General features: G+C 45.4%; 2 protein-coding genes across 3 annotated transcripts in view; both read left to right on the forward strand.

The window, feature by feature from the left end:
- The first annotated feature begins 2,087 nt into the window (after positions 1–2,087).
- On the forward strand, positions 2,088–16,261 carry kcng1 (potassium voltage-gated channel, subfamily G, member 1). 2 transcript variants are annotated; one of them, XM_030422472.1, is made up of 3 exons: positions 2,088–2,299; positions 9,910–10,746; positions 14,563–16,261. In XM_030422472.1, the coding sequence occupies exons 2-3, from the start codon at positions 9,964–9,966 to the stop codon at positions 15,337–15,339; spliced, it is 1,560 nt and encodes a 519-aa protein (XP_030278332.1). In that variant the 5' UTR covers positions 2,088–2,299; positions 9,910–9,963; the 3' UTR covers positions 15,340–16,261. The 2 variants fall into 2 exon arrangements, with proteins under 2 accessions (XP_030278332.1, XP_030278334.1); XM_030422474.1 differs by lacking the exon at positions 2,088–2,299 and adding an exon at positions 2,970–3,244.
- A 2,400-nt stretch (positions 16,262–18,661) lies between these two features.
- The window catches only part of src (v-src avian sarcoma (Schmidt-Ruppin A-2) viral oncogene homolog), a 30,793-nt gene continuing 28,328 nt past the window's right edge, over positions 18,662–21,126 (forward strand). The window contains exon 1 of the mRNA XM_030422470.1: positions 18,662–19,091. The gene's annotated coding sequence lies outside the window, so the exon portion shown is untranslated. The remainder of the gene's footprint in view (positions 19,092–21,126) is intronic.

A 21,126-nucleotide genomic window follows, 5' to 3' on the forward strand; every position in this document is an offset into this window, starting at 1 on the left:
CAGTGCATTTTTAAAATTTGCTTCCAGTTGAATGTTAACAACAGCAATAAGATGGTGATAACACGATGGTCCACTTCAACACTGTCCATCAACTTTGACTGTGTTTGAGCACTAAGCATCGATGACGTAAACACCGAGTCCACCTCTCCTCTCCCTCGTCCTGCCCTCGTCCTGCACTCTGCCCGTCAAGCGCGACAGCTTCATCCTCGACGCTGTGGCGGAGACAGCGCTCCATAAAGATGTGGACGCAACAGTCTCAGACAACTGGTAGAGTTGCTTTGCCAGACTGACTCCTATTTCGTCCATTTCATTTTCCTGGACGTTAGCCAGGAGCAGACTTAATTCAAAACTGGATTAGCATGGTTCTCATCCCGGCTCTCTTCCTCTCCTCCCTCGGGCTGTCCGGCTCAAGTTGAATGGTCGAAGAGATGACGTGGGCAGCGTTCATTTCAACAGATGATGGATAAAAAGCTTGAAGAAGCTTCCAGCTGCTGCGCGTGCACTTTTTCTTGTGGGGATACCTGGCAAATGTTAGCATGCTAACACGCTTAAACTTTTTTTTTCTTTCTGCCAAAATGCTAAACTAAGATGGTGAACTCGATAAACATCACACCTGCCAAACATTAGCATGTTAGCATAATCAGTTGGGGCATGCTAGCATGCTGTCATTAGCATTTATTAGCATTTAGCACAGGAAAATCCCATCTTTCTCATTCCTTTTCATGAATCTTTACAGTGCTTTTGTCTTCCTCATGAAGGATGTCTGGAATGTACACTTGATATCACTGCGCATGATCACATCACACAGTATTGGCCTGCTATGCTTGGGCTGGCTGTGTAAGCTCAGTCAAAAACCAAAGTGACAAGCAGCCTGCTGGATACAAAAACGCATTCAGATAATAATCACAAGACGTCGTGTCCCTCGACATAAAATCATTAATTCATCAATCATCTAGCAGCTTAAATCTCATGCAGCGGGATCATTATGATGTCTTACACCGCATTGATTGTTTTTCATTGTTTGGTCTGTGGTCTTTATCTCCGGTCACCCGCCTAGAAAGCAGCGCCGCTCTGCACAAAACCCTAATGGCTCGCAGGAATTACACGCTTGCTCTTCTGACCAACGGATGTCTTTATGGAACCACATCCGTAGACAGTCGTAAAATAATAATCATGTTTTTAAAACGCTTTGGTCGTGCACATTTCGTTTTTTTTTTCACTTCACCATTATGGGTCATAACAGCAGCGAAGTGAAAATAATGCAGTGAGAGTGACTTGTCGTGTGTGTTTACTTCTGTGTGTTTCCATTCAGGCCAGGACAGGTAGATCAATAAAGGAATAATAGACCAGAACACAGGCGACACGGTGGACGTGCCACACATACTGAGACGCATTTGTCCGGTTACTGATCCTTATCAAACTTGTTTCATATTATTTTCTCTTTTAAATTGCGTCTCTTCAATCACATCCTCCTTCTGAATGAAATCACTGTTTGAGGTCCACTTTCTGTTCTTGGATAAATAAAATCATCTAAGGACATCATTTCAACAGCCACAGGGCACAAATGATTATTACAGGCATAAAAAAAAAAAAATAAAAAAAAGAACAAATCTGCAGCATTTGCTCCGGTGGTGATAAACAGTCATGCCTTCCCCCCTTATCATCATACCACATGATAGCAATTTCCCACCACTCGGCTAAATTTGGACACCCTGGTGAGCCTCAGCCTACCTCCCTCCCCCTCAGCCGGGGTAACCCACAGGGCAAATATAGACCTTTGTGTGAATCTACAATCAAAAGATAGTGATTATTCTCATTTAAAGGTGGTGGTGGTGGTGGTGGGAGTGGGTGTGTGTGGGGGGGGGGGGGGGGGGGGGGGGCATGGCTCTCTAGATGGTGGTTGCCATGGATTTCTCTCAAAAGCTTTTGGTATAATGGCACACCCACTTCTGATGTCAGCGCTCGAGGATGTGGGGGGGGGGGGGGGGGGGGGGGGGAGAAGTGGAAGGAAAGGGAGAAGAGAAGAGATGAGGGCAAAGGGAAGGGAAGGAGGGAATAAGGGAGGGAGGGGAAGGAGGGGAGGGGAGGGAGGGTAGGCAGCCTGTTGCTCATGATCATCGAATAACCTCCTCATACTCCACGAGCTCAGCGCCTGTGCATGGACGGAGCAGAGTCAAACGAGGCAGCAGCAGCAGCAGAAGCAGAAGCTTAAAACATATTTCACATTTATCCTTCATGTGCATTCTTATGAACGCCTCGAGCAAACTGACAGCTGCTGGGGAGCTGATCCAGGAGCACAGTGAGTATTTTCATTTTTTTTATATCACAGGATTTATTCAGTCGTAAAGGTCCGTCGAACAGTGGGACACACTTTCTTAGTTGTAAGTCACACTTCTGAGAGTTCCTCGCACGCCGCAGAGCATTTTGTTTTCACGGAGGGGAAGTTGGGCCGGCTGACGTTTTATTCCTGCCGCTGATTTCTCGGGGGTTACTGTTTCGGAAGCATCGTTTGGATCGTGCGACTGCTCATCGAGTGTTGCCGGAGAGAGCTCAGCCTTTTGTTTTGTTTGCACATAACTGTCTGATCTATGCAAATACGCAGTGCGCTCCTCTTGTAAAGACCAATTAAAAAGAAGCTGCCAGTCTTTGTTGTTCACAGTAAGATTGATTTAAACCGATATGAGTTCAGTTTGGGCGTTTCTTTCACAAAAGGTCGACAGTGATTTGCATAAAGCCTACAATAAATGCGTACAGCGTGATTATAAGGCTGCAGCTATATTAAAGCATCGGTCAACATTTACTTGTATCTCATCAGGTACCAGGTTCAGGACATTTGCTCTGCAGGTAGGGGTGTGTATTCAGCATACAGCCGCTTTTTAAAAATCTCATTTCAGGACGAGAACCGATGTGAGAGAAACTTTTTTTGAACCTGAGAGCCACTTCAAGTCCTCAAACCGTCGTTACGTTTCAGTGAATCCACGAGAGATGCTTCCGCCTCGGCGCTTGGTCTCACTCTGAAGATGATGTTAGATTATGCCCCCTAATGTGATTATGACTCCTCAACGCAAATGCCTCTCTCTCCGACTTTGGATCACTAATACAGCGTATGAAATAGATCATCCTCTCTCCCTCCTCCAGGTAATTTGGACTATAATGAGACGAACTAATGGCTTTTTTTCTCCCCCCGCCTCTTCCAACAGCTAATAGTGGCTGTCTTGATGATTCTCCCCCCGCAACGAAAAAGGTCGGCAAACTAATTAAAATCTGCTATTCCCAGGTGACTTTACGTGTGAGGTATCTGAGATATATATATACGAAAGTGTCATTAGGAGTGGGTCGAAGGGTCACAGTCACACCAGCAACACTATTTCCCAGAGCACCTGTGGGTACACAGAGAGCTCTTCAGGCAGGGTCGACACTCCAGACCGAACGATGTGCTTGGAAATTGTAAGCAGGGTGAAGTTCATCTCACTCTTTCAGCAATCGCAGCAGACGTCTGAGGCTGTGACTTCTGCTCCACGTTTTTAATGAGACTGTAGCTCTTGCCTCCTTTATACACTGTCTGAACTGAGCCGAGGATTTTTTCCAATCCCCGCTGCACAAAAAAAAAAGATCTTCAAATACACCTCACAAGTTCTAATTGTCATCTCGCACCTTGTTTCGTAAGACGTGGCTCTGACAAGGAAAGCCGTCCTGGGAGATTTTTAAGTGCTGTCAATCAAGAGATTCCATCTTATTCCCTTCACATCCGTCAGGTCAGCTGAAGAAAAGCCCCGCCTCGGCTGTTTGTCTCGGCCATTTATTCCATCTCATCAGCTAAAGTACTTTTACACTCACGCTGTAATCGTGTTAAGAGTGGAGTCTCTGTTTTCTCCATCTTTGATCAATCAGTGCTCTTACTTCTTGTCACCTCAGAGCCCCTCTGGGACCCGCTCCGAGTCCTGGTGCGAAGATCCGTCGAAACCCCCCCGTCCGCAGTGACAGACAGTCAGGTCTTCAGCGGTACGGGGTCAGGCCTGCCATGCCTGCCTGCACACATGCCCCGGCACAGGCGCGAATTTTATTAGCTACCTGTGAAAAAGAAAATCGTTGTCAAAGCCGAGAGCGCTTAGGTTTGTGTGGACGACTGCAGGAAAAAAGGAGAGGAAAAGTGAGTTCCTGTTAATGCACACGGACGATGCAGAGAAGTTAATGTTATGCAATGTTTATATAATCAAACGGTGAGTGTACAATCATCTGCTCAGACTAGAAAAATGAACAAGAGAGAGGGAGGGGAAGAGACATACGCTTTACAGTGAATGTGACAGGTGTAAAGTTGAGGTGACGGTGAGATGTTTCGAGTGCTGCTGACTAAATATTGCATGTCACAGTTTGCTAAGAGGACGAGGAGCGCTGAGGCATAATGGGGAGCGGTGATGCAGAAATGTGGGGATTTGGTGGGTCCGCTCAGACCCCCGCCTGGGGGATAGAGAGCTTTAAGAGCACAGACAGACAGACAGACAGACAGGGGCAATCAACTGTAAACAGGTGACGACATGAGGTGTGATGTTTCTCATGAAATAATATGTCTAATAAGTCTTTTTGGCATTTTTATTATGATCATCAAGTGTAAATTGGCTGCATCACTTCCACTTCTGCTTTTCTCTGCGCTTTTGAATGCACGGATGGGTCGCAGTTGTAATCAGACGGCAAACACAAATTATCCCGGGGATGGAAAGATTAAGGAGCGCAGACAGACAGGCAGACAGACAGACAGACAGACAGACAGACAGACAGACAGACAGACAGGGGACGGGATGGGAGAATCAACTGCAGACACAAAATGACGGGGGTGTCATGCTTCTCATTTGCTCTTTGTTCGGAAAAAGGAAAAAATAATACTTGAATGTATATTAAGAAGGTTACAGATGATCAATAACATGATCATGAAGGTTAGATGGATGCATTAATTCTGCTGCACCTTTCAAATGCATGTGTCGGTTGCAGTTGCAATCAAATGGTAAACGGGACACAGAATATCTGGAGGATGAAGCGCTTCAAGAGGACAGATAGGCAGGCAGGCAGACAGGCAGGCAGGCAGGCAGGCAGACAGGCAGGCAGGCAGGCAGGCAGGCAGGCAGACAGGCAGGCAGGCAGGCAGGCAGGCAGGCAGGCAGGCAGGCAGGCAGGCAGGCAGGCAGACAGGCAGGCAGGGGACGGGCCTGGAAATCAACTGTATACTGAAAATGACGGAGGTGTGATGCTTCTCATTTGCTCTTTGTTGGGGAGACATGAAAAAAAAGTACTTGAATGGCATTTCAAAGGGTTACTGTCTTTTCAGCGTTTAAAATATGACCCTGAAGTGTAAGATTGATGCAATGATTCTACCTTTCGCTGCACTTTTAATTGCACGTATGGGACACAGAATATCTCGGGGATGAAGCGCTTAAAGAGGACGGATGGACAGGCAGGCAGGAGACGGGCTGGGAGATCAGCTGTAGACAGACAGTGACGGAGGTGTGATGCTTCTGGTTTGGGAGACATAATAATGAAGAGTCAGGTGGGTGAATTAGTCCTGCGTCACTTTTTAAAATGCAGGTGCGGGGCGCTGCGGCTGCAAACGAATGGTTAACCTATGGAGAGAGAGAAAGAAGGAAGAAACAAAACAAAGACAGAAATAAACATCCGTTGGAGCGACGCGGTTCATCATTTGAGCGTATTATGTCCAAAGTGTACTCCTGTGTACCGCAGAAACAGAGAGCAACACATTGTGGTGGACCGCAGACACACTGTTGTTGTCCTGGAGCTATGGCTTCTTCCAGGGTTTTCACTGAGCATTAATGCCGCCCACTTACAACAGAAAAGAAACTTTTTTTTATGTTCCTGTTTACAACTATCCCTGCTGGAATCACTGTAAGGGAAGGTCCTATGGGGGTTGAAGTGCTGCTGGCAGTCCTGGCCGTTTCAGTGTTTAACCAGATTTGAGAGGGAGGGGGAGAGTGGGAAAGTCGGGTCTTGGCAGCCCTTTGTGGTTTTTCTAGTCCATTTCTGGAAATGCCACGCTCTTAGAGTCCATTAGAGAGCAGCGAGCTGTTAAGAGAATTGGTTATAGGGGAGATCAAGTGGACATCGTGTGGTCTGAAAAGTCCGTTAGCCTGAGAGAAAGCACATGGGGTGAATTCCATTTTCATCTGGCATGGCTTAAAAACATCTTGACAGAGAGCATTATTCCAACAAGCATACAGTAAAGAATATGGCTGTGACGTTATGTGCAACACAATAAGAAGACCCTCTGCAGGCCGTCACCAGAGCAGCAACAGCTGCAAGTGTCTGAGGTTCAGACACTCAGCAGAAGCACTGATCACTCGTTTAATCACCATGTGTTTGTGTTTCACAGACTGGGACGAGTTGAATTGCAAATCCACGATTGCAGAGACAGATTGGAATGAAATCTGTCCTTTGTAAATTCGCAGCACTTCCACCAACATGCAGAAATGCAGCCATTAATAGCATTCATTAATAGAGATGAGCTATTAGTGTCTCTCGGGGGCAAACTCTGCATGTGCTCATGTTGAACAGATTTGATCAATCAGAACTCATCCATACTGAACGTGAAGGTTCGCCCACAACATTTCTCTGCAGGCTGATCAAATAAATAGCACGCCAGCTCTTCGTTTACCTCTAAAAAAGGCTCCGGACGTCTCTAATAATCTGCTCCCCGTCCACCTTGCAGCGCACGTTAGCGTTATCACGCTCATTAGAGTCATCTGAATCAATATCGGTGGTGGTGAGGCTCTCCAAAGACGTCCAGAGGAAGGAACTGTGGGGAATGCATGCACAATGCAGTCATGCAACAGAGACTCACAACCCCGTGACTCACCAGGCAATCTGGAGAACATGCCCTGTGGCTGAGCTGTGATAACGCTGGCACAGAGAGAGGCCAGACCTCAGCCGATCTGGTGAGGAGAACAGCCTTTCGCTCTCTTTTGCAGTGTTTCATCTCTCCTTCCCAGATAGACTTCATCTCCCAGAGGAGGCACAACAGAGACCAGAAAAAAAAAAATAAAAATGCTCCTGTGATAGCGGAGAGGCAAAAGCACAGTCGTTTTGAAAGGCAAAGTGAGGAATCAAACAGCCTCAAGGGGTTAAGTGTGATTTAATCTAGTAGGAGAGCGGCGTAGGCCTGTGCACATCCACACTGGTGGTGCACCGTAGGCGTATCGATAACCTCCCGCCACATGGAGCGAGAATGTGAGAATTTACGGATGCGTAGCAGCAAAAAAAGGAGGGATTTTACACTGTTTTGAGAATTGATTTTCATTTCATTTTTTTTTTTCTGTTGTTTTGGTTCTGTTAGACGGCACAAGTGTTGACATGATGGACTGGGGAAAAAAAGGGGGCGCAGATGTAGGGATCCATCAGCGACGTGATTTAATGTATCGGCCTGCATGATTGAATTATTTTCTCTGAAGTGAAACATGAACTATTCCTCCTGTTTCGCATGTGAACTGCTTAAACGAAACACTATGAAGTAGCAGTGTGGGCAGAGTGCCGGAGGAGAAGAGCTCGGGGCGGGTGTGCACCAATTTCATGGGTGGAAGATGGTGCTGGCTGTAATCAGCGGCTCACGGAGGCTGACAGTGCAGGTGCCTAATAACCGCTCAGTGACACATCCACGTCCCCGTTTTAGAAGCCAAGGCCTCCTTCATGACCCAGAAATTGGTGGTGTAGCGAATCCAGGCAGTGACATTTTAATGCCTGGCTGGTTAACCTGCCTCCCCCTTAAATTACTGTAATTGATTAAATTAGTTTGGACACAGGCCACGAGGTCCTCGCTGCACTGGTGATATCCAGTAAACACTTTCTTTCTTTCCTCCCATCTCCTGTTTTGAGATGTCGTTCTCTTTCTCTCTCGGTTCCATCGGTCTTGAAAAAGAGCTCAACCCTGAGGACCAGCTGAACTGGAAATACTTGTGTCACTGGGTGTTTATTCTCAGGAGAACCTGTATAAAAGTGTGACTGTGAGTCAGAGCGCACACCTCAACCAACACCTGGACCAAATGATTGTGTTTGAGAGCCACCCGATGTGTTGACGACGTTGAGGGAGATTCATAAAACACACACAGACAGATTTTTTTTTTTTTTAAATATAGCTTCTTCTTGTTCTTCTTCTTCTTCTTCTTCTTCTTCAGTAGCTGCACACAGCAGTTACATCAGTGAATTATCTAACAACAGCCAGTGCAACATCAGGCCATTATTTATAATTCCCAGGCTGCGGTGGGTAACAGATGTTCATGCACACTGTGGGGAGTCAAATCGTTATCCCTCGATGCCTGATGTATCTACATCAGTGATCGTGGTTAATGATGCATACATGACATATTCATACCGCTCAGATATGACACAGATTATGTTGTTGCAATGCAGCTGATGGATGAGGTGCTGTCGGTGAAGGAGCTTGATTTAATTTCCAGCCGGTGCGCTCTTGGAGGTGATGCAGCGAATATCATCTCTGTTCAGCCTGTGGCTCTCTCTCTATCAGATTTGTCCAAGGCTAAAGGAACAGTTTGACATTTTGCTAAGTATGCCTAATTGTCTTCCTGCCAAAGGTAAAAGATGAGTAGATCAATACTACCTTTTTAATGTCCATAAGCTAATTACGGAGCCGGTGTCTGGAGTTGATTAGCTTGTCTTAGCATAAAGGCCGAAAGCAGGGAGGGACAGTTCACCGGGTCTAGTTTGAAAATCAATGCAGCAGCAGCAGCTCTAAAGCGCAACAGCTTGTTTGTACAGTCAAACAGAAATGTGAGTTGTGGTTTGAGAGTTACGTGTGTCACTACCTGCCAGGTCTGAGTAGCCCATGTACAGGCGTGTCTTCAATCTTGGACAGCCAGGTACAGCACAGCGTAAGTACTACCGCTACAGTGAAAGTGGACATTTGTGAATGATTCTTTTTCAAACAGCGGTGCACAGTGCAACAGCAAAGCACATTCATACTGCTGTCATTTACGTGTCAGGACAATCTGTAGCCTTTTTTATGCTTTGGCAATATTGTATTATAAAATGTTCATGTCAATAAAAGCCCAATTTAATTTAATAGAAAAGAAATATAATGAGGCACCGCTGTCAGAAATAATCATCATCAAATTACTGCAGTAGTGTGTGTTGGTTGTACAAGTGGTGTTGTCGCACCCAGGTGAGGCGTCTTGTCATCGTAGTTTGGTCTCCACAGAGGCCAACTTTGACCCTCTGCTTGGGGTATTTATGCTAAGCTAAAGCTAATGAACACCTGGCTGAAGCTGAACTTGATGGTGGTGCCATTCTTCTTATCAAACCTTCGGTGAAAAAGCCAATTTTTTCACTGTCTCTTCCTTTCACTGGTGTCCAAATAAAGCAGCTAACTTGAGCTAACTTGACTTTTACACCAGAAGCTTTAACCGGAGGACGCAAGATTCTCTCATTTTCACTTCAGTCCATATTAGTAAGTGACTCGTTGGAGTTTCCCCGCTGTATCTTAACAATAACAGACATTATCTTTGTGTTGGAACATTTCAAGCGCATTTCCTCGGTGAGTGGGTTGGTCTGCAGGCGGAAATTGTTTGCATAGGGCTGTTCCTCCTCATAATGATGAGTGGCGATTAGAATTATAATGCAAATGATCTAAGTGCCTTCTGCTGCAATAATGCAGCATTGTGGTTACTCTTGGGTAAAAGAGTATCACCGTATGACTGTGCTGTATAACTGAGTGGTGAAGTGGTGCGATGTCGAAGAAACGGCGTCAGCATTTCTCCAGTGGAAGGTCTTCATATATCAGAGCTGCAAACTTCCTCTTAATCGCGTTATGAAATACAATATAAGAAAACTGAATTAGTTCCCTTGAATTGTATTAAACTGTAAGACTAATGTTCCTTCTCTGTTTCCTACCTGAAGGTGACGGTGTGATGGTGGCAGATTAGGCACAGGGATGTGAGCAGACCAGTAAAGATGACCCTGTTGGCGGGTGATGGCTCCGACTATGACTACAGTGCCCTGAGCTGCGCCTCCGACACCTCCTTCAACGGGCCTCCCCTGCAAGAGGAGGAGGCTCAAAAGGGAGCCTTCTACAAGAGGGCGCAGCGGGCCCCTGACTTCAGCAACGTCCATGACGACACGCTGCTGTCCAGCTCCCGGAAGCTCCACGCCATCATCAATGTGGGTGGCCTGCGGTACAAGTTGCCCTGGACCACCTTGGAGGACTTCCCCCTGTCTCGGCTGGGCCAGCTGCACCTCTGCAGCAGCTTCGACGAGATCATGAGTATCTGCGACGACTATGACGTCACACACAATGAGTACTTCTTCGACCGCAGCCCCTGTGCCTTCCGTACCATCCTGACCTTCCTGCGGGCGGGCAAGCTGCGGTCCCTCCGGGAGATGTGCGCCCTGTCCTTCAGGGAGGAGCTGCTCTACTGGGGGGTCCCTGAGGAGAGCCTGGAGTGGTGCTGTCGCCGGCGTCTCCTGCAACGCGTGGAGGAGTTTGAAGCGATGGAGAGGGCGGAGGAGGAGGAGGAGCTCCTGGAGGATCTGTTGGATTCAGACAGCGGCCACAAGGATCATGCAGCCGAGTCCAGAATCAACCGGTGCATGGGCAAGTTAAGAGACATGGTGGAGAGGCCTCACTCAGGCCTCCCCGGGAAGATCTTCGCTTGTTTATCAGTGCTGTTCGTCACCATCACGGCCGTCAACCTGTCAATCAGCACCATGCCCGCCATGAGGGAAGAGGAGGAGGCGGTGAGTGGACTCAAAACTAATGATGGGAAACTCCAGTATTTTTAAAGCTGGTCTCTATGATAACATGTTTTGGTGTGTGAATGATTCATACTTACCAAAAGTTTTGGAATCTGTCCAGCAGATCGCCTCAGCTGGCAGCCACAACAAAGCCGTCATGGCTGCTGGGTAATCACTTTGGGGCAACAAAGACGGTCAAAAGTTACGTCCGGTCTCGGTCCAAGAAAAGTCTCTGAAATCTCACGAGAGGTGATTTGTGGCAGGGAGGCGAGAGTGGAAAGAGTTGGAGAGAGGAGTCAGGAGTTTACCTAGATGAACTGCTGGCAGGGATATATTTCCAAATTCATGGCTGACTTTTTAAATTACTTGCAGTCAAGCTGAGGCCTCAACTGTGACAACTCACCTCGTGACATTTCAGAGCCAGACTTCTCCTTGACCTAGACTTCTGTTTCTGGTGATGAAAATAATCTTACTTTTTTAACAACATGGTGTTTCTCGGTAGGATTCGTTTCCGTGATGTTGTCTCAGAAGGACAACCTCAGTCTGTCAGTGGTAAAGACGAGCTCTCTCAGTGGATGTAACTTTGTTGTCGTAGTTGCCCCAAAGGATTACATATCGGCCATTGCAGCCGTCTTAGGCGATCTAATGGACCGTTAACGAATCATCTACCACCAGAACATGTGAATATAAGGCCCAAGTTAAAAAAAAACAGAATTCCTCTTTATCACATGACATATAGTGTACAGCTGCAAACAAAAACACACTGCAAATAAGTGTTTTATGTCAGTGGGGAACAGTGAAGTTGTCTTGGGTCATGTCTTTATTGTTACTGTCTGTTGGGAATTTGTCTTCCATGTTTTCTTCAGTCAAATCAAATCAAGAGACACCAAAATATTGATTCTGAATAACTGAACACAGCACTGTGATTCTTCAGCAGACTTGATCTGAGTTGTATTCAAAAGGCTAAACTGAGGTAAACTGACGCGTTATCTTGGAAAGCAATCGTTAATAAGTCCTAATGACGGCATGTGTCATCTGTCAAACCTCGCTGCAGGGAGGAAATGGTGACTGCTGCTGGGAGGCGCAGCCAGTTGTGTTGCCAGATTAGAAAAAAATAACATTTGAAGACGTCGCTGTCTGCTTTCATGAAATGCTTTCATTATTATTATTATTATTTCACTCACAGCCATAATTAGCACACTGCCCTCTTCGCTCAGATGAAAGGGAAGCGGTGTGCCTGAGCCACACACACACACACACACACACGCGCGTTTCTTGCAGAGTAAAAGTGCAAACAGGCTTTAATTGAATTATTCTCGATGCTTCTGATGATGGATGGAGGTGGAGAGAATGTAACCGCTTTACTTTCCATTTAGAAAAAAAAAAATGTTTCAGTGGCTTTCAAATGTTCCACTTTCACTCGTTCTTGTAAATACTCAGGAAATGAAGAACAGATACTGACTGTGTGGTCCTGTGGGCGGGTGGAGGGCGAAACCAAAATCTCAACGGTTTGTATTTGAGAGTTTCACGTTGCTGACTCAAGTTTCGCAGTCGAGAGGCCCACTTGGTTTTTTTGAACTAGGCCTCTGTATGGTTCATTTAGTCATCGTGTGGCTACTTGGAGGTAAAAGTCATCAGTGACACAGTTACGCTGCTAATCGGATCACGACTGGTGTTCGGGGATAGAAATTAGAGAAAATGAAATAAGAGAAATACGATCACTGCATAATGACTTGATGAAGTCACAGTAAGATACCTAACCTCACTTCCTTCGTATTCACACTCCGTTATTCCTAGAACGCCTGAACTGAGCTGTTTAATTAAAAGTGCCAGTAATCACATACTAACAACTCCGCCACTTCTGATTCCTTGCAGCCGCAAAACAAAGTGTTGCATTAAAAGTGTTCCCGTCCCTGAGTGAGAACAGGTTCGCCGAAGTTTTCAGGTGGCTCTATGAGTCTACTCAACCTCATCTCCTCCTCAGTGGGAGTGTGTTTCATAATATCTTTTAACTGATATGAACTGCATCGAAAGGCTCAGAGTATCTCAAAGCACAGAGCAGATAGCGCTTTCTACTTTGTGCTTTGAGGGACTTTGATCCGTCTCTGCCACGCATTGAATCAGCGTCATTACTGCAGCTCAGAAAAACCCCCAGCCTTTCCAAAGATTATGATTATGATTAGGGGTGAGATTACAAGAGTAACTCACGATATGCTGATATGATGCGATACAACATGATGCGATACGATACGAAACGGTAAAGTAGGATACAATATGCTATGATATGATACCCCAAGGATACGTTACGATATAAAGCGTATGATACGAAACAGCACGATACAAAACGGTCAAAATGCAAAATGGTACGAAACGGTACGATAAAAAACGGTACGATAAGAAACGGTACGATACGAAACGGTACGATACAAAACGGTACGATACGAAACGGTACGATAAGAAACGGTATGATACGTAATGGCACGATACAGAATGGTCAATATGAAATGGTATGATACGAAACAGTACGATAAGAAATGGTACAATACGAAACGGTACCATATGAAACGGTATGATACGAAACGGCACGATACAAAATGGTCAATACAAATCGGTACAATACGAAATGGTATGTTATACGAAACAGCACGATACGAAACAGTATGATACAAAACAGTACAATACAAAACAGAACAATATGAAATGGCAGGACATGAAGCAAAGCGGTACGATACGATACGCTATGATGTGATACGATACTTCACGATATGATACCATAAATCATCAACGATAATGATGGTATCACAATACAGTACTTCTGCAATCATGGATAAATTGCAAGACAATCACTGAATGATACATTATGATATTTGTCTAATTGAAGAATATAAAACAACCCCTAAAAAGGCAAGTCTTGGCTTCATTTTGCAGTCAAGACAACCTAAACCAAGACCAGAGAGTATCGAGACTAAGTTTAGAAGTTTAGTTTACTCTGCACGACACGCTTACAACGAAATGTGAAACCTGCAAACCATAGGCTCTCCTGAAACTGATCAGAAAAGATCCACATTCATATAAAAAACACCCACAGAAGACAAATGAAAAATCCAATTTATTCACCTCTTTTTTAACTATATATGTGTGTTTTTATGTACACATTGAGAATAGATAAAATGAACGTAAGTTTAATAAGTGGGAATTTTACTTTGTTATATATGAGCAAACAAAAACAAAGGAAGCTGAAGCTGAAGCTTAAAATAGCGTCCATGTTTTACCATCAACGTAACACAAAAACTACAAGTTTTTGTGCGAGCATCAGGTTTTCTAGGTGATTAATTTCTTCCCATCATTCAGCGCAGTATGCATTAAACAAAACAGCGGTATCACTGCGTCCTCTTGAATTCTGTAAATCAAGTTGTCAGGGGAAACCATTTAGAGTGCCTGCATGTTTTAATGAAAATATCGATTTGGTGCCTGGATTTTAATAATTATATCGCATGGGAACCTATATGATATATTGCTGTATTGATATTCTGTCCCACTCCTACTGATGATCATATCATGAATTAAAATAAATCAAAATTGGCATTCAGAAAACTTCTCTTGCTGTCACGCTTTTACAAATAATCAAGTAAATAAAGGAAGGCTTGATCTGTGATGTGAAGACGTTGCTTTCCTGGATGGTTGTAGAGATATCTCTCATGTCGAGGTGTTCAGCGCTGCAGCGTCCCTTGATTTCACATTGAAATGCTTCCCTCTAGTGACTGCAGCTAACACTCACACACACTGTTCCTGATCACGCTGTGTTTTTTTTTTCACCAGGGCACATGTTCCCAGATGTGCTACAACATCTTCATCGTGGAGACGGTGTGCGTGGCCTGGTTCTCCCTGGAGTTCACCCTGCGCTTCATTCAAGACCGCAGCAAGCTGACCTTTCTCAGGCAGCCCCTCAACCTGATAGACGTGGTGGCCATCCTGCCGTACTACATCACCCTGGTGGTGGACAGCACCTCCAAAGGGGAGAAGCGGCCGGGCTCTGGCAGCAGCTACTTGGACAAAGTGGGCTTGGTGCTGCGCGTCCTCAGAGCCCTGCGTATCCTCTACGTGATGCGTCTGGCTCGCCATTCGCTGGGCCTGCAGACTCTGGGCCTGACAGCACGCCGCTGCACACGGGAGTTCGGACTGCTCCTCCTCTTCCTGTGCGTGGCCATCGCACTGTACTCCCCCCTGCTGTACTTGATTGAGAACGAAATGGCCGCCACGCAGGAGTTCACCAGCATCCCTGCGACCTACTGGTGGGCTGTCATCACCATGACGACAGTGGGATACGGGGACATGGTGCCAAGGAGCATCCCGGGCCAGGTGGTGGCTCTGAGCAGCATCCTGAGCGGGATCCTCCTCATGGCCTTCCCCGTCACCTCCATCTTCCACACCTTCTCGCGGTCCTACTTGGAGCTGAAGCAGGAGCAGCAGAGGGTGCTGCAGAGGAGGACGCACTTCCTGCTGCGGAGCCGCATGGCCGCCCTGGGCAGCAACCTCTCCTTAGAGAGCGATATGCTCTTCAACATGGGGTCTGACCCCAGAGACTTGGACGACTGAGACTGTTGGACATACAACTGGAAATGGGACTGAAAGAAAAGAAAAAAAGATGATGGTGATACAGGAGTGATAGAATAGAAAAAAAAAAAGTCTCAGAGGAGAAAATGTACTTTTTTTTTCTTCCCAGCAATGCAGCCTTCCTGTGTAGCAGTGTACATTTTTGCATAAACATGAAAAATACACAGAGAGAAGAAGAAGAAGAAGAAGAAGAAGAAGAAGAAGAAGAAGAAGAAGAAGAAGAAGAAGAAGAAGAGAGGACTCATATTAAATCAATATCTTCATCAAAAAGTGAATTATCTCTTACATACAAATACATCATCCCATGGTTAAAGAATATAAGATATAAGTCCAGTTTTCCAGATATAAACACAAATACCTCATAAAGTTGAACGATCTGGAGTATTACAACCGTTACATATTATTAAAAAATATTGTGATTCATGTGAAATGTGATATTAGACAGAAGAGATGAGTGCAGAGCCCGAGCACGGCCTGCGTATGATCCAACGGCGCGGTGATGTTTTTCAGCTGTTTTAATGGATTCGTCTGGGAGTTTACGAGTGTCACCTAATGGAAGGATGGCTTTCTGCTTTTGTTGAGTCCTAAAGGTTAAATGGAATTTCTATCTAAGCTAAAAATGTGACCCCTAATCCACAGATTTTTATTTATTTTTTCTGACTGACTGTGCAAAATCTGATAATTACGTTTAATCCTTCCCCTCCTCCGGCACTGTCAGCATCCACATATTAATCATGATGTATTAATCGTCCTTCTCCTTGAGGCTCTATATGCAATTTAAAAAAAAAAAAATACTTTTGGACGTTGAAGATTTGAAGCATTGTTGTGCTTGTAATTACTGCAGTTGCTGTCCATAGCTGTTTATAATTATTATCTCTCTCCTTAAAGTGGATTTCAACTCTGATTTGTCTGTTTCGTTGTCGCTTCTCATTTTAGCTTTGACTTAACGTGAAGCTTTAGAGCCCCAGAGGGAGAGGGAGGTTTGCAGTTTCAGCACAAAAAAAAAACTGAACACGATGAAAAAAAAGTCAAACACAAAGTCCACACGGGGCGAACAGCTACAGTTTCTACAGTCCAGAGATATATTCAGTACATTTTACTCTGTCTCTGGTTAAATTAACATATTCTGCGGATAAATCGTGCTAAAACTAAAGAATCATTAAAGAGCCAACTCGACAAAACACCTTCAGGCTGCCAAAAGTCTCTGTAAAAGCTGAAAAGAACTTGGCACGGGGATTTAACCTCCTTTCCTTTGGTCTCCTTCAGAAGTGGAGTCTTTCCTGTGCTTCTTTCAGCTTCTCTGTGATGTCGACACTCTGGGACCTGAAGCTGTTCCCCTGCTCCACCTCAGCCCCACTGATGTAGACAGGGCTGTGTGTCTTTGCCTCCTTTTATCACCTCCCACTGCTGGCAGAGGTGTGTTGGTGCTGCACCTCCTGCATGTGTGTTACGCACGGTACCTGTTTTGACCAGCAGGTGGCGGCATTGTGTCACTAAAAGGGAAATGGAAGTCTAAACTGCCTTATTTTTCAATTTTACCACAATATGATAGAATATATGTTTGTTATAAGCAGCCCTTCAGTCTACGTCAGGACTAGTGAAGCTTCTCTTCAAGTAACACACCTGTTTTATTTCATTAAAGGTGTTCAATGTATTTTAATTAATCTACATTATGTACAGTAGATGTTTTCTGATACAAGAATCAATTAAAAAGCCTTGACTTTCAATTTAAAACTGACGTATATGATGTCACTAAATATTAAGCGTTACATTGGACAAATCACAGCCCAGAACAGGCTGAACTTAAAGGGTAACTCCGTCAACTTGACACATAAAAGTGCTTCCAGAAGAAGTTGCATGTAATCTGACAAATTGACTCCGGTAATGTCATTCAAAGACTAAGTTGCATTGTGGGTAATGTCGTTAAGTATTTTTGGATAATTTGTTTTTTCAAACTGTCCATAATGAGCTCAATGTGTTTTAGGACTGCTTTTCAAAACCTGGCGCCTGCATTACCCACAATGCAACTCCGCGCCAATGAGTGGCATCACTGGAGGAAATTGCTATAGTACTCCACAAGACCTGTAAACACACTTGAGCGTGTAAAATTGGTGGAGTTAGCCTTTAAGCACAGTTTTGAGGTATTTGTACTTTACTTGAACACTTCCTTTTTTTACTTCTACTCCACTGTGTTTTGGGAGCCAACTTTAGAGGCTTCTTTTTCACTCGACTTCACACATTTTGTCAACATCATTCACTTTGCACAATTCATATTACTGATAGAAAATGTAATAAATAAACTGTGGAAGTGGAAAAAGCTACTGGACATATACACATAATGGAAATTAGCTTCACAGTTCACCCAACTTAGAATTGTGTATTTGGAAAATGGAACACACGATGTTAATTTTTTGAGAACATAACCATATTTGGATGAGGCAAGTGGCACTACTTTATGTTAATGACAAAGCTGTCAGTGTACATTATCGACAGGCTGAGCGTGCCTTGGTGGAGTGATACCTGTGTGATGGATCTCCTGATTCTGCTCTTTCAACAATGTTGTCTTCTGATTTACATCTATATACAATGACAATAACTGAATTGGACAATACAATAATATATAGCCATGACTTCACAATTAAAGGAAAACACACCTAACATCCATGTACTTGACATATTTGATAACCCCCCCCAAAAAAACCCCCCAGATAATTAAAAAGAAACTGCAGACACACTCAGCAACACAGCAATTTCAAAATGAACGCCAAATAATTCCACCAAAGGTTTCCGCACTGTTTCAAGTTCCCCTATCTGTCCCCTTGTTATGTCATGGGGCACCCAAAGTCGGAATTCTAATATTAAAAATGTTAATGAGGTGACATAACTGGATAAACAAGCTGTTCTCAGATGAAAATACACTCGACAGAACACTGTCTGAAGCTAAAAAGGTGGCAGGGTCCGCCACACATGTAAAGGTGAACACTTGTGAAATTGTGTTTTCCTCTCAGGTCAGTTTGTTTATTCAGTTTGTTGAGGATATACACACAAAAAAAAGCAGATTTAAAATGTCCTCCCAAAATCTACGGAGTGCACCTTTAAGTGAATACCTCTCAGCTCCTCTGTAAATACCTGTACATCGAGGCCAGGTTGGGACCTGCACACTCAGGTGAGGAGGAGACTTCAATGAAACGCCATTCATCTAAACCAGGGCCTGGAATCGTGCACAAAAACAATCCGACCAATCAGAGCTCTGTCAGTCGGCTGCAGGCTCCTCCCCCCTCGCTGCCTGTAATATCTCATCCCAGTGTGTTTTGGTCATGATTCGGTGTTCCGGCGCAGGAGCTGACTGTCGGGCTGCCGCCGCGCGTAAAGACGGATCCGCATGCGTAAAAGCCGCACGGGGCTCGTCCTGCTTTACGCCGAACCTCTAATCAAAGATGTTTTCTTAGCTCCGGAGTCTTTCCCCGTCATGACCTCACCGGGCCGCCCCTCCAGCTGAATGGGATCTCTCGCCGCCTGTCTGTCGCTCGTTTTGGCACCGACCGTCTCTGCTGCTGCTGCTGCTGCTGCTGCTTCTGCTGCTGCTGCTCATCCAAAGCCCCGATTTTAGGATCTGCGAGCATTTGGTTTCCTCTAATCAGTTCATTAATGGTTTGATGCGAAATCCGCCTGTCTGATCGGCAGAAGAGCGACGACGCCAACATCTCCAGTAGCCTGCGCGTCCGAGGAGGGGGGTAAGTCGGCTGAACTTGTTATTTCAGTGCGAGTGACTTCACTAAATGACAGGCGGGCAGACAGACAGACAGACAGACAGGGGTTAATTAAAAATGAATGAGGGGGTGGGGGGGGGGGGGGGGGTTGATGTCAACTGTGCCGCAGATTACTATGTTATTTACAGGGAGGGGACACACGGCTTCCTTCACCCACATCTTCACATCTGCATGACCTAAATTTCACCTGCTCTCCGTGAGGTATCTGCCAGATTTGTACTTCTGGTGAACAATGATCAGCAGACGGAGGTCACACTGTAATGTTCCTGCCCTGCTTTGTAATCTCACCAGAATCACTGGTTGCAGCCAGTCTTGAGAGTTGCTGTACTGTGTGACTCACTGGAGCTTCTGTAAGATTCCCAGCCGCAGCCTGCAAACTCCACAGTCTGCAGCTGATCACTCTCGTTGTACATCCTTGGTTTTTTTCTTAAGAGAAATGGCTCCTCGGCTGGAAGCTGGCAGCCACCCCGCCTGGTAGCTCTGCAGTGAGAGTTTTTTATGGGCTACCTGCTGTAGTCGGGCTGTTTTTATGCGCGAGAGGGGAAAATCAGAGCTGTGTACCTCTCTATCTTTCTGCTTGTTCACTCCAAAAAAAAAAAAAAAACCCAAAAAGCCACAGATCCTCCTTTCCCAGGGATCCCACACACTTTTAAAGACACGGCTGTCATATGTTTAGGATTAGTCTCTCCCACTCAGCATGACTCAAAGGCCCAGATATCGACTCTAATGTGGTGGTAACTAATAATAGAAGGAAAGAGACTAGGTGTGCGTGGACGTCAGAGTGTTGTATAGTCTGGAGTCCGTATGGATTCAGTCTGCGTTGTTTGTGTGCGGACACCGAAGGCCGTTCATTAGCCTGTATACACTGTACACACCGGGTCAGACGAGCTGATCCAGGCTTGAACCGCACGGCTCTCGTTCGTCATCCATCTAGAAAATTAAACCTGCTTCAGACCAGATTTACTCTCAGACAACTTGAAGTCACCACAGTCGACCTGCAACTTCTGCGCCCTTTTTGACTCACACATGCTCGGGAACCTGCTGAGCTACTGTTGCAGGGTGTCGACGCTGACCTGCCTGGAAAAAAAAACCTTCAATATTTTGCGTTGTGGATTCCAGTTTGTTTTTTGTTGTTTTTTTTTGCCCTCTCTCTCCTGTAATCCTCTCTGAAATCTGAATCTCAGCGCGCCATCAATAATTTTTTTTTTAATAAAATAAATTTGCCGTTGCATTAAGCTAATCCCGCACAGATTTTGCTTGTATTTTTCCTGAAGGAATTAGGGATGTTTGGCAGCACGCAGGCAAAAAAGAAAACACACACACACACACACACATAATATCCAGTGGATTCAGTATCCTCAGATCTTGTATCGGGCCAATGACGCGCAAACTGGGGATGAGGCCCTGTGACGTGCGCGACGCCCACTTCTGCTCGCCGTGTTTTTGTTTGTTTTTTGTTATCAGACATTCCTCTCAATCCAACATGGTCACAAATAGATACGCGACGAGCGCTCTCTCTCCAGCTGTAAAGCCGAAAAAACCAAGTGTTGCCAGTTTTTCCAACCGGGCGCTTTCTGCGAGCCGACCGGCGAGCGAGGGGTGTTTCTCAAAGTGGTACGAGATGCCCCATTGTACTTGTTCCCCTAACTGCCAGATTTCAGGCTCCACAGAGGGGACCTAATGCTCCTTGGAATCCCATGAATGCCCTTCCAGTGAAAAGCCGTAGATGTTTATGTCAGCTCCGACGAGATTGGTGGAAAGTGGCTCTCGAGGCCCCTGAAAAATTCCTGCTAATTGGCAACGTGGCTGTGGACGGGGGCCCCTTTGTTCCCCCCCCTCCCTCCTCCTCCTCCCCTCATACTGGAGTGGTCTGTCTGTCAGGGTGATACACTGAGCCTGGCATCAATGAGCCGCTTGTTCCGGCAGCTATCCGGCCCCTGGAGGATCGGCCCCTGCTTTAAGACAAGTCGCTTCCACTTTCAGAATTGCCTTTGTGCAC

The sequence above is a fragment of the Sparus aurata genome, chromosome 7, assembly GCF_900880675.1.
Source record: "Sparus aurata chromosome 7, fSpaAur1.1, whole genome shotgun sequence".
Taxonomy (NCBI): domain Eukaryota; kingdom Metazoa; phylum Chordata; class Actinopteri; order Spariformes; family Sparidae; genus Sparus; species Sparus aurata.

Coding starts and splice junctions, on each gene's coding strand:
- kcng1 (XM_030422472.1), top strand. CDS start 9,964: ATGACCCTGTTGGCGGGTGATGGCTCCGACTATGACTACAGTGCCCTG. Junction 10,747..14,562: donor TGAGGGAAGAGGAGGAGGCG/GTGAGTGGACTC, acceptor TTTTTTCACCAG/GGCACATGTTCCCAGATGTG.